The following is a 13,660-nucleotide window of genomic DNA, read 5'->3' on the forward strand; positions in this document are numbered from 1 at the left end:
TTTACCGAAAGACCCAAAGATTATGAATTTCTGCATTCACGAAAGCTTTAAGTCAAGATTTGTGTAACCAAAATAATAATAGAAATAAAAGAATAATAAATGAAAATAACTCAATTAAATCACGACGTTTCGGAGGCAACACAAGTCTCCGTCTTCAGGTGGGACCGTCACAGCTATAAATTTACTGCATCAAGTGAAGAGAAATCCAAGAGACAAGATCTTAAATACTGGTTAAGGGGAGGGGGGAGGAGCTTATCTAAATGTGGCTCCTCCCCTTGTATTTAAGAGCTTGTCACTTGATACAGTAAATTTAGCTGTGACGGTCCCACCTGAAGACGGAGACTTGTGTTGCCTCCGAAACGTCGTGATTTAATTGATTTATTTTCATGCATTATTATTTTATTTCGATATATATTTTTTTTCTGTTTTACCTACGTGACTTTACCGAAAAAACCTAAGAGTATGAATCATTGCAGTCACGAAACTTCAAATCTAGAATTTGTGTAACAAGTTGGGAAATCAAGAGACAAGGGGCGGGGTGGGGGTGGGGTGGGGGCGGGGCGTGGGGCAGGGGTTTGCGGGGCGGGCGTGGGCCGAGCACCGAACTGCACAACATGACGTCACCCACCCAGGTGACGTCATTTACCACAAGTTGAGGGAGAGTGAGGCTCTCACCACGTTGCTCACGGAGACGGAGACATGGCGAGCGGTAGCAGCAGCGGTAGCGGCCTGCCCAGCGACCTTTTCCCCTTCATCTACAGCTTCTTGCTGGAGAACAAATTCGTGAAGGCGGCCGCGGAGTTCGTGAAGAAAGCCAAAGTGGTGGGCCCCTGGGCGGTGGTGGGGAGCGTGAGGGTGGTGGTGGTTTGCAGCGATGGAGACACGTGGTCGCCGAGGCCTGCGTGACTGGGCCCTCGTAAAAATTGGCGTTAAATTGTAACATTTTAAGTGGCTTTGACGTTTCATATGTCGGTGGTAATTGCACGTGCAATGTTTCTTAGTGTGCCGTCTTCGGCACGGGTGATGAAAAGCGAGAGATGCGAGTCTCCGTACTATGCCCTGCTTAGTTTGCAGCGTGGTGATATTAAAAAAGACTAACGGTTATGATTCTAGATGTAACGTTATGGTCAAGCGCGTCAGTATGGCACCAGACGGTGATTTTTTTTACAGTCGTTAAATGGCTATTGGCGCAATTACCATTACCTCGTTTCAACAATTTCATGCCAAATGCGGTGAAGATTACCACACTTTATCGGTTATAAGACGGTGGTGAGGCATTTACGCATTTGATAGAGTTCGCTTGATTTTAGATTTAAAGTTTCGGCCCAAATTGACTAAAGGCCAATTTTAGTGGGTCTTTAGCGGACAATAAGACCTTGGTTCAAATAGTTGTAATTGTTTAATCCGTAAGTAAATGACATTGATTATAATTTCAATGTACTCAATTAAGTTGTAAAAATGCTCTTGAATATTGATGCAATGGCAGTACCTTGTGTGATTTATTTTTCCATTATTTTACAGAAGGTGCCAGACCCTGATGGTCCCAAGCTGTTGGATGTGTACAATGTGTGGGTCAAGTAAGTAACTTACGCTTACTTTGTGTCCTAACTGCATGTGTGTATTGCACAGTCCATGTAACCTAGTTTAGTTAACATTTTCCAAAATTGAGGACCAATTTCAATCAAAATACCTATGGTGGGTCACACGTGACCACACGGCAACACATGTCCTCTCACTTCTGTTTTGCAGTGACACGTGAGTGCGCTAATATTAGAAACGCACTTGGAAAATACAACTTTCTAATACCCGATTAGTGCAGTGGCTGAGGTGTTTTCATGGATGGATAAGAATCGTGTATATGCCGTTTCAAATTGGAAGACCTAGTGTGGCCAAAGGCCTTGTCAAGTGTAGTTGGCCCGTGGGTTTTAGTATCCCCCACCTGATTGAAGATATATGAAGTTAATGTAGTTAATAACAGGTTACAGAGAAAGGGTATTTTACAGTGACTAAGAGGAAAACTAGGTCCGAGAGCAGGGGTGTATGCTTTGTGTAGAGTATTGACTAATATGCAGAAGCGGCGAACCACAGGCAATTTAGTTTGCAGATGTCTTCAAAATAAATGTAAAGGATATTTTTTAAAATAGAGATATTGGAAACAAATTCACGTAAATAATATGGTTAGCGTATGCAAAACCTAGATATGAATAATATGTAATCGGTCGATGTGACAAAAGTGTGTGTAAAAATAAAGGGTCAATCACTTACGGAAGCTGCTGTCGCCCCCACATACCTCTCTCTACACTTATCACTGCAGAGACGTAAGGTGGTTTACTAAATACATTCAGTCTTCTGAAAGGTTTACTTCAATATTGAAATTTAAAAGCCCATGGTGGGTCATTTTCAATGCCAAGATGGTGATCCCAAGTCAAACTCGGCCTGCGTGTGATAAGTTGGGAAAACTTGTCCGAGAGGGACGTAGTTAATTGGTCACGGCAGAAACTGGTGTCACTTAATGTGGCACGACGCTAGTGGTACCGTTTTCTTCATGGAGACAATTTTAGATTTCTCACATTCAACTTCAATTCACCATATACAAGTGTTTACACTTAAGTTTCCCTTGTACAGGCTAAGAGCAAAAGCTATCCCTACAACCACTTGATGAGCGATGATGGCTCAATTAAATTAACACAACTGATTTATTTTTCTCGCCAATATTACTGCTTTGTTAAATATTCTATTTAAGATCCTTTACCACCTGGTTTTTGGTATTTCACCAGTACCACTGCTTTGTTCAAGCTCAATTCTAGATTCTTGTCCTCTGCATTTTCTAACCTGGATTTCTGTCTTGTCATAGTATTTCCTTGCACACAGCTATATTATTGTTAGCACAGTCCACTGAAAGGATGTTATTAACATGGTAATAACGTAATTACTTTGGCGTTGGCAATGCAGTGGTTGTAGCCCCCCCTACCCCCCCCTGCATCTCCTCCCTGGCTCCTCCCCCCTCTTGCCTTATATAATATCTTGTTACGAGCGACTTTTGCCCACTACACTAATTTGTTTCTTACTGTGGTTGTCCCACCTGATGACAGAAGCTTGTGCTGCTTCCGAAACGTCGTGATTTAATTTTTATTCTTTTTATTTTTTATCTACGTGACTTTACCAAAAGAACTAAAGAGTATAGCTATATTATTGTGTTTTTAACTCGCATAATGAATCACAACTGCGGTGTTTCTACCCATGACGTGAAATTGTACTCTGTGGGCGCAGAATGATTGTTCCTGACGGTTGCGTCACACTTGTTCACAGGTCACCCGAGTCGCGCAAGAGAAAGGCGCAGTCCGTTATGACGGAGCAGCCGACCGCCAGCAAGCGGCAACGCACTGCCGATCCCTCCAGCTCGTCGGAGAGCTCCGACACAGAGGATGAAAAACCAGCGACAGCCAGTGGTGCCAAAGGTTTGTGGACTTTAATAGGATGTGGTGGTGACCAGCATGTTTGTAATTTCTTGAGAACTGTTTTTTGTGTTTAGTTGTCCTTCCCTGCATACGGTGCAAAAGAAGTTCATCTGCCTCGAGTGCCAATGTATGTCAGAAAAAAGTGGCAACAAGATTGATGTCATCATGGCCACCACTACACTTTGCTTTCTATCAGCTAGATTCCACAGCTGATGCATAATAGACAACCCAAAAATATGCCCTTGCAGTCTGGCGACCGACTAGTCTTAAGATCTTCCTGTTGGTTGACAGATTTGTGGAGACCAACATATTCCTCAGGGGAAAAATTGTGCAATTTATATGGAATGGTGTTGCTGTCTCAAGACAAGAACTATGTTTCTTTGATTGATTGGCAACTAAAGTGGATTTTGCCCATGGTAAATATAGCTATTGTTATTGAAGCAATTGCTTTTTAACCCCAGCCTATTGTTTGAAGAAAACATTTACAAGGTTTGGTAGTCATAAAATGCTGTATTTTTTGTCAAAGCCTATTCTAATAGGTTTATTTTATAATTGTGCTTGAATGATATGTATTTTACTGACTTGTACGTCTTATGCACTGGCTTGCGGTTTTATTTTTTATTTAAGTTGTACATATGTCCCTTTTGTTGCCTACACAATGCACATATTTTGATCTGGTTGCACACACCCTAATAGACAATACACCATAACCTTGCCTATCGCGGGGGTAAGTTCTTAAAAATAGAAAAATGTCGTGTACATTACTGTACACGTATACATAAAAGGAAACCTGTAAATAACGGTAAGGGTAATGACATGTACAGTAAATATTGTGCAGCTTAAAAAAAACTAAAATCATTTACTTAGCATGGATGATGATCGCGTGTTCTTCCAAGGCAGCATCATCGCGAGCAGATTTCAGTCAGAGTACAGTACTTCTTTACAATGTGTACAAGGATTTTGCTGTCAATAGTCGAGCCACAGGGGTGCGATAGGCGATCTAGTCCTCCGTAAATTTGGTCAATTCTGTGATTAAACTTGCGATGGGCGAAGTTTGAGTGTAGAGCATTATTTTAATGAAATGCAACCATTTCTCTGTTCGATAGATGGAAAACCGAGCAATGGTATGGCTGTTAAGAAAGAAGCAGCATCTCTTGTCAAAGGTAACGGCGCGCCAAAGCAGAAAGACGTTTCAAGCAGCGACAGTTCGGACGACTCTGAAGACGAGAAGCCAGCAGCAAAGAAACAAGCAAAATCTGGTGTGTGCATGTGTACACGGATGTCTGTGTGTTGGTGTAGTGGTGTAGTGGTACGAGGGAAACGGTAGTGTTGTGGCTGGCACGCTGGTAAAAATTTGGGGGTGAATATCTGAACCAATCCTGGGCCTCTCCTTGGTCGACGCAGCCTGACTGACGTGTGCACAGTGCGATTTTTAAATATAAATTCTGGAGAGTCTTGTTGGGTGGGGGGGGGCCCTCCTTGTGCGCCATGCCAACCTTCATAGATACTCGTTAACGGCAAGCAATGTGCCCCAGCATATTCTCAAGGCTGCACAGGGGATCTTTGTTTTGTGCAGTCGTACATAACGGACATCAAAACAGCACTTCAGGAGTGAATTGGATGGGTTTTATCTGTGAAAACAGTTGTAGCTGTGAAGACATGTGATGTTAGGTAAACGGCAATAAAATGATTGCTTAAGTTTATAGAGTAGTGGTCCTATGGAATTTTGTGCCACATCCACATGAATGGTTTCATTTTTTTATCACTTAAAACAAGCTGTAAATGAAGTCCAATTTGAGGCTATTTTCTGAGGTATGTTCGAAAACCGATACCAATGCACATGAGCGTGCAAAGTTCAACCTATAGCTTCACATTTAACATCCACACAATTACCGCACTGGTACACAGCATAACACTACATTTCACGAATGTATGCTTATTTTGGCAATTTATAGATTTTGGATCCGTTAGCAATAATAGTTTCAATATTTTTCTTTAAATTTGTGTAAAGTGTTGCCATTATTGCTAATCTGTGGTAATTTTTGAAGTGATTGGCTTGTATATATATTGTTATTGTCTTTAAAACGTGGCTCTCTTGGGTGGACGGAGGCAACATTTCCCGGGATAGCAATAAGTAGGCTATTGGCTGTGCGTAGTCCAATTTTCACCCTTTGTTCATGCCTAAACAGGAGATTGATTGCCTCCCCATGTTTGGGTGAGAAACACATTGTGTATGTGCTGTTAGAGCAAGGCTTTCATATGCCGCATGAGGACGGGAGAAAATCGTCTTATTTGAAAAACTAGGTTGTCTTTTACCACAATCCTGTGTTTATTGTTTTTCGAATTTGACGCAGGAGCCTATAGCGCAGTGCCTCCTCCCTCTGTATTGAACAAGTCTTCGAGTGCAACTCCGGCCTCCAAGGCACCACCACCCCCCGCCTCTTCTGCCAAGGGAAAGGCCTCTTCGTCCAGTTCGGATAGTGACTCCGGTAAGTGCCTTGTAATTTTATCTCCAGCATTTTTTTCTCAAAACCTCTTTGTGCGGCATGTTTTTGTTGCCAACAGTTCTTGCAGCCAACAGTTCTTGCAGTGAATTGCTTTCAATCGTAAAGTATTGACATGTCCATTGTACGTAACTCTTGGAATGAAAGATATGGGTCCAATTGGACAAAAATGGTTCTTGATTTGAGGGAAAAATTCGTCAATATTTGTGCCTTTTATTCTGAATGTACACTTAGATGAAAACAACTTGATAACTTTTCCCAACAAAAGAAATACCTTTCCTGAGATCCTCTTTAATGTAATTGAAATGATAGCCCCATTAGTCATCACATGGATTACGGTTATGCTTGTTTTATTGACCACACTTGCAAACAGGGTTACCCAAAAATGCAATGTGCTAGGAACATTTTGTAAATGTCCAGTACTTTTTTTTTTACACAAATAGGTTCATGTATACTTTTTTCATTATTTTAAGCGTTTGTCTATTACTCTTATCTAATCATAGGTAATGTTTCATATGCCAATTTAAAAATTGTTAATGAAGATGTATTGTAAAAATATTTTGGATCGGGCCCAATAATGTATAGTGCAATCTTGGAATCGAATTATCCACTTTCTCCATTGCTTCTTTGTGCTATGAAGACAGTCATTTGCCCAAAACACCGACTATATATTTTTCCTTTTATGGCAGTGTTCTTGACAAAAGTGAGGTTTTATCCCAATAAAAGGTTGCTTATGTAATAACAAACTCGGTGAGTTAAATTGAGAATAACAATATTTATATATTCGACATTCAGAAACGTCAAATCTATATTGCTTTTCTGTAATTTTGAAACAAAAAAATCACATAGATTTTTATGCAATACTTGTTATGCAAGGTGTGGTGCCAAAGGGTTTGTCAATGCCTGCTTTGCAAAAGCCACTGTCTCAATGTGCTCATGTTATTATAAATCAGGGTTTAATATATTGTGGAATTCAGCACAAGTTTAATAACATACTTTACATTTAAGCGGACACACTTATGTTTGCACCATGTGCATTTGCTTGAAATGTACTTTATCGTTGGAACAAAAATAACTCTGCTGCTATTATCTAGTGGCTGATTCATCCTTGAAAAAATATATATATAGATTAATGCGTTTTACTCAAACTTTGGATTCTTTTATTCGATGCAAGTATGGAATGATTAACCTCAATGACAGCAGTGCATTACGTGGTACATTTTCATTTTTAGACTCTAGCAGCTCCGATGATGAAAAGAAAAAGAAATCTCCCACAGCTGGCGTGGCACCGGCCGCGGCAGCAGTGAAAGTGACTCCGGCGAAGGCGGCGAAGAGCAATTCGAGCTCTGACGAAGAGAGCAACGAGCCCGATGAAAAAAAGAAAACCGTCGAAAAGGTGACCAAGAAAGCAAAAAAAACCCCAGGTAAAGCAAAATGCCCTGAAAAAAAGGATGTCGTTGCTAAGTCTCAGAAGAAAAAAGCTGCAGCAACTCCAGTAGCAAAAGCATCGAATGAAAGCAAAAAAACGCCACAGAAAACAAAAACAAAACCCCAGAGCAGTAGTTCGGACAGCTCCAGCAGTGACGAAGAAGATGAGAAGGCCAAAAAACCTGCAGCTGTTACAACCCCCAAACCTCCTTCAGCTAAGGCAGAGGTAGTGGGCCCTGCCAGTGCAGTCAAAGCCAGCAGCAGCGATTCTTCTGATAGCTCCAGTAGTGATGAGGAGCCGAAAAAAAAGACCACAACCCCTGCCTCAACGCCGACTGTGAAAAAACCAGCAGCAAAAACTCCAGCTGCAGCAAAGACCACACCTGCAGCGAAAAGCCCAGCAGCCAAGAAAGACAGCCGCTCTGATTCCGATGATAGTTCCGACAGTGACGAGGAGCCAAAGAAACCGGCCACTCCAGCAACAAAAGCGGTAGCTGTGAAAAACACGCCTTCAAAAGCAGCAAAGACACCAGCAGCATCGAAGACCGCACCTGCAGCGAAAAGCCCAGCAGCCAAGAAAGACAGCAGCTCTGATTCTGACGATAGTTCCGACAGTGACGAGGAGCCAAAGAAACCCGCCACTCCAGCAACAAAAGCGGTAGCGGAGAAAAACACGCCTTCAAAAGCAGCAAAGACACCAGCAGTAGCAAAGACCGCACCTGCAGCGAAAAGCCCAGCAGCCAAGAAAGACAGCAGCTCTGATTCCGACGATAGTTCTGACAGTGATGAGGAGCCAAAGAAACCGGCCACTCCGGCAACAAAAGCGGTAGCGGAGAAAAACACGCCTTCAAAAGCAGCAAAGACACCAGCAGTAGCAAAGACCGCACCTGCAGCGAAAAGCCCAGCAGCCAAGAAAGAGAGCAGCTCTGATTCCGACGATAGTTCTGACAGCGATGAGGAGCCAAAGAAACTGGCCACTCCGGCAACAAAAGCGGTAGCGGAGAAAAACACGCCTTCAAAAGCAGCAAATACACCAGCAGTAGCGAAGACACCACCTGCAGCGAAAAATCCAGCCGCCAAGAAAGACAGCAGCTCTGATTCCGACGATAGTTCCGACAGTGATGAGGAACCTAAGAAAGTGGCCACTCCAGCAACAAAAGCGGTAGCGGAGAAAAACACTCCTTCAAAGGCAGAAAAGACACCAGCAGCAGAAAAGACACCAGCAGCAGCGAAGACACCACCTGCAGCAAAAAATCCAGCCGCCAAGAAAGACAGCAGCTCTGATTCCGACGATAGTTCCGACAGTGATGAGGAACCTAAGAAAGTGGCCACTCCAGCAACAAAAGCGGTAGCGGAGAAAAACACTCCTTCAAAGGCAGCAAAGACACCAGCAGCAGCGAAGACACCACCTGCAGCAAAAAGTGCAGCAGCCAAGAAAGACAGCAGCTCCGATTCCGACGACAGTTCTGACAGTGACGAGGAGCCAAAAAAGACGACTACACCAGGATCAAAGGCAGCAAAGAAAGCTCCCGTGAAAAAGACTGCAAAGTCTGCGACGACTCCTGCAAAGAAAGGCAAGTTGAGTTCAAGCAGTGAAAAGAAGACCAAAAAAAAAGCTGCAACAACGCCAGCTGATAACTCTGTAGTGGAGAAAAAAACTCCAAAAAAGAATGCTGTGCAGACTCCTGCAGCTGACAAGAAAGACAGCAGTTCTGATTCAGATAGTTCTGATGATGAGGCAGAGCCAAAGAAAGTCACTCCTCCCACAGAACAATCTATCTCCGCTTCTGCAACAAAGCCAGCCAAATCACCGGCCACAGCAAAGAAGCCAGTAGCTGAGAAGAAGGAAAGCAGCTCAGATTCCGACAGCTCTGACAGTGACGAAGATGAAAATAAATCGAAGAAAGAGGTAAAACCTTCCATGAATACATCGGTTTCGGCCCAGGCCACCCCAGCAAAGCCCAAAGTGGCTCCTGCCAAGAAGCAAGAGAGCAGCTCGGACTCTGACAGCTCAAGCAGTGAGGACAAAAGTCCCGCAAATAGCAAATCGGCCGTAAAGGGTACCCCTGTTGCTACTCCTGTGGCGACGAAGCCAAATGGGAAGTCTCCAGCCAGCAAGACCACCAAGGCGGATGGCAGCAGCTCTGACAGCTCCTCTTCGGTGAGTGGCGGCAAGGTTCGATAAAATGTAGGACCGGCTGTGCCATGACCACCACTGCCTTGTGTGCAAAATATTTTTTTTTTTCCAAAAATAAAAAGTTAAATGGTTGTCATACATAGCCCTCAAAATTTGTAGACAACTGTGTATGACAACACCTTAATCATTTGAGCGTTAGGAAATTAAGCCGACAGCTGTCAAATGAAATTACTTGCCAAAAATAACTTGAGTTTTTGTTCGAACTATCAGAATTAAAGAATGGTGAAGCAGCTTTGTGTTGACTCCTTTGGTTAGCAGGCTTGAATCCTTAGCTTTTTATTAAAGGTATACTTTTTTTGTTTAAACCAATACTTTGCTTATACGTACCTGAGAATTATCGGTGAAGGAGACTTATTTGTGTGGTTTTGAATGAGTAACAATTTGAAAACTTTTACCAGTCGGAGGATGAAGATGACAAAGCAAAGGCTGCGGCAACTCCCAAGCCAGTCGCGGCAGATACTGCCAAGACTTTGTCGGGTAAGGAAAAGGGCAGCAGTTCCTCCAAGATACGGCATGAACAATGTTGCACCTTAGCTGTACATGTGTAGCCGATTGTTTGAATCCACTGCTGCATGAGAGCTCTCCCCCATACTGTTGTTTGTGTGGGTAATTTCATCATCCTGCAACCCACACTGGTTTGTGCGGGTTCGTGATGTTGGGTGACAGACCACGGGGGCATAGTGGCAGTACTAACAATTGAGTTGTACCGCTAAGTAATGTCCTTGATGTGTTATTCACCAAATAAAATTAACCACTTACAAAATCTTTCGCATAGTCTTGCCTCAACAGATTCTTCTTTAAACGGTGTTCATTTCAAGCTGCTGCGGTTGTGAACAAGTGAATCTCCCCTGTGAAATGTACAGGGAGTGTGAATGGAAAAAGGAAACGAAATAGCATCTCTGCTTCAGAAGACGCAGATGAAAAGAATTTGTTGGGTGCGATGTCTACCCCGTTAAAAAAGGAGAAGCTGAAGACACCACAGACCGTCCCCAAGGCTTCGAAAAAGGTGTCGACTCGTTACTTGTCCATAGCTACTTGATTGTTTGGCCTTTGGAGATTGAGAAACGGAAGAATGGGCGTCTGATCGGTGGCTGCTGCTAGCTAGGATTGCCGTGAAATCGGTTGTTTCACAACATGATACGATATCAAAGTTCACCGTATGTCGATTATCGCGATTTCGGTTTTCCAGAAATTGGTTGTTTTGCATTAAATGGTATCGTTTAAGATTACTTATGTGCCATTGGAACCTCATTTGCCAGTAAAAAATATGATAATTGGTTTTTTACCCTTCTATCTGGCAACAAAACTGACACCTTTTTTTACAAGGAGTCATGTTTGCATAGACCACAATACCTGCAGCCATAATGCAAACAAAAAACACAACAGGACAGTGCATATATTATCAGAGTTATGTTTTTTGTTTGCATTATGGCTGCAGGTATTGTGGTCTATGCAAACATGACTCCTTGTAAAACAGGTGTCAGTTTTGTTGCCAGATAGAAGGGTAAAAAAACAATTATCATTACTTACGTAATTAAATTGCAGTTCACTCAACCAACCTGCCAATAATGTTCTAACCATTGCTAGTTTACAACCTATAAAAATGCACATGCTGTCAGTCACAATAAATAAATAATTAGATCGACTGAAATTGACTTATGATCACCATGCTTTCAGCTACTCTGGAAAACATTTAGCAAATTACTAATGTAATGTATATCTATATACAACTTTAATGATTGAGTTTTGTAAATACTCCGTCAGAAGTAAAATGAGAACATCGCAATATCGATATTTTGAAAAGCAAACGATACGAATATCTTGGATCTTATATCGCACAATGTACCGCAGCAAGTCTAGATGATGTGCACAATCGTAGCCGGGGGACATTTGAGCCCTCCGTTGCATCGATCGCTTTCTGTTTAGCCCCTGCTTCAATGGCTCTTCGCCTGTGCGTGTGCTAAGTGGCTGCGAACCGCAGTCGTTCGTCATTTGTCGGTTTCACATGTGTAAAGGTTGAGTTTTATTCGCCAATCAGCTGACATGCGTTTTGCTTTGGTGTGTGCAGCAGAAGGCAAATGGCAACACTCCATTCAGGCGTGTGAATGACGACGACGTGGAGATTGACCCACGTCTCAGCAACAACTCATTTGACGCGAAGGTCCGCACCTTATACAAACCTGCCCATTAAAGTCATTTCCCAGTCATTTACAAATCTCTTTTACCAATCATATTCTACTCCTTTAATAGTTTTCACCACTTTGCCTACTTCTGTGTCTGTGGTGGTGGTTGTTGATTATACACAACCACACTGGTCAGTGGATGAGGACCGGTTCAGGTATCACTCGCCACCGATGTCAGCTGTGTCTGGATCGCCGGGTTCTCAGCGCATTGCCACTGTGCCACTGCTCTTGCCCACGTTATAATGGGTCGCATTTTTTTTTTATTGTACCACACACCCATCTAGCTGTTTCGTATAATGGCAGTTTAAACTAAAAAATGTTTTGTAAAAAGCATAGCCATTCAAATGTCTTCATTACTCAGGCCAACTTGACAATGTTAGTGGATCCATGACCTAGTGGTTGTTCTTCGCACCGTCTGTCAGATGGGACGTTAGAGGAACCTCTGGACGTTATTCACAAGAGTTAAGCCATTGTGTTGTCTTGGTGCAACATTTTCTCAATTCGAAAAACTACTTAAATTATGAATATGTATAGCAATCAATCTCCTATTGGCATACTAATGCCCCAGCTAACCTTTGCAAATGAGACTAACATGGTCTCTCGTTCTCACCTGGTTAAACAAAATTAACTTGACAACTATTCCAGTGCACATTAACAACTTGTGTACTACTAGCATTGGGCATGCAGTGTGGGTATAACATAGGGCCTTCAACCTAATTGTTTTATTTTGCCCTTGTGAATTCAGGCTGGTGCTAAAGGTGACTGGGGTGAGAAGGCATTTCATGACCTCAAAGTGACCAAGGGCAAGTCCTTTAAACACGAGAAGACTAAGAAGAAGCGAGGCAGCTACAGGGGAGGGCAAATCAACATGACTGCCGTCAACTCTGTCAAATTTGACAGCGAATAAATCGGCGCGCGCAGAGATTTCAGGAGAAACTGCAAATGTGATGTCGCTCCATTAATCCAGCGAATTCCTTGTTTTTAACCCCCAGTCTCGGAGTCTATTTCCTAATTTCAGAATAGTGTGCATTAATTAAACATGCTTCTATGTGAATGGGAGGAAAACCTAAACGTTTAAAATTTAACTTTTGGGAGGTAGAACTAAAGTTTGAGAAACCCTGCTGTCATTTTTCTGAAAAGTAGTGTTACATTTCCTTAAATGAATGTGGTGGTTTTATTAAATTTTTACAGTAGTGGTCAACTGCCTTAAATAATTATATCATGTTTTTTGGAAGTTTAGTCTTGTCATTCAGAGAATGAATTTGTTTCCAATGTGTATTTTTTTGAAATGTTAGAATCAGTCACAGCAAGTTCATGTATTGGTTTCTTAAAATAAATATTTGACAAAATAGCTTTGAATGTGCTTCCAGTGAATATGAAAGGGCATTGCTACGTGTTCTCTGGGAGGACACTAATCACTGTTAAGATGTAGCTTTTTAGTAGTTTTTGCAGTGGTTGTAAGCTATAGCACCGTCTATGACTACTTTGACACCAATGTTTTTGACGTGGATAAAGAGGCCAGCACTTGGCTGACACCACACTCAATGGGTTGGTTGAAATCTTGACTTTCAGTCACTGACAACCTGGTTATCTAAGCATCAGGATTTAATGGTCCAAGACTGGTTACCATTTGGCCACATTCCAGCTCCAGAAAGCATATTAGCTTGACAAATGACATGCAAATAAGTATTGCGCGTGGGAAATTGGTTAATATTGTAATTATGAATTGGCCCCTTAAAGGGATTCTGAATTCCTGTTAAAAGTCTGCAGAGCACGATTCACAAATTTTCTGAATTGACTGGTGGACCAGAAATTAAGTGGGGGGGGCAGGGTGGTTTGGTTGGGCAAACAGTTTTGTAAAAAAATGCCCAACCAATCGCTATTAAGCTA

At 42.3% G+C, this 13,660-nt stretch overlaps 1 protein-coding gene across 1 annotated transcript; it reads left to right on the forward strand.

The window, feature by feature from the left end:
- The first annotated feature begins 646 nt into the window (after positions 1-646).
- LOC144934220 (uncharacterized) lies at positions 647-13,121 on the forward strand. The gene is made up of 10 exons (XM_078859825.1): positions 647-822; positions 1,522-1,577; positions 3,310-3,458; positions 4,565-4,717; positions 5,813-5,947; positions 7,195-9,551; positions 9,986-10,064; positions 10,451-10,593; positions 11,656-11,748; positions 12,516-13,121. The coding sequence occupies exons 1-10, from the start codon at positions 700-702 to the stop codon at positions 12,675-12,677; spliced, it is 3,450 nt and encodes a 1,149-aa protein (XP_078715951.1). The 5' UTR covers positions 647-699; the 3' UTR covers positions 12,678-13,121.
- The last annotated feature ends 539 nt before the right edge of the window (positions 13,122-13,660 follow it).

Source organism: Lampetra fluviatilis, chromosome 9 (assembly GCF_964198595.1).
Source record: "Lampetra fluviatilis chromosome 9, kcLamFluv1.1, whole genome shotgun sequence".
Classification (NCBI taxonomy): domain Eukaryota; kingdom Metazoa; phylum Chordata; class Hyperoartia; order Petromyzontiformes; family Petromyzontidae; genus Lampetra; species Lampetra fluviatilis.

Excerpts from the sequence above, each read along its gene's own strand:
- LOC144934220 (XM_078859825.1), top strand. The coding sequence starts at position 700 with ATGGCGAGCGGTAGCAGCAGCGGTAGCGGCCTGCCCAGCGACCTTTTC. Across the intron at positions 5,948-7,194 it reads CAGTTCGGATAGTGACTCCG|ACTCTAGCAGCTCCGATGAT; the intron begins GTAAGTGCCTTG and ends TTTCATTTTTAG. Across the intron at positions 11,749-12,515 it reads ACAACTCATTTGACGCGAAG|GCTGGTGCTAAAGGTGACTG; the intron begins GTCCGCACCTTA and ends TTGTGAATTCAG.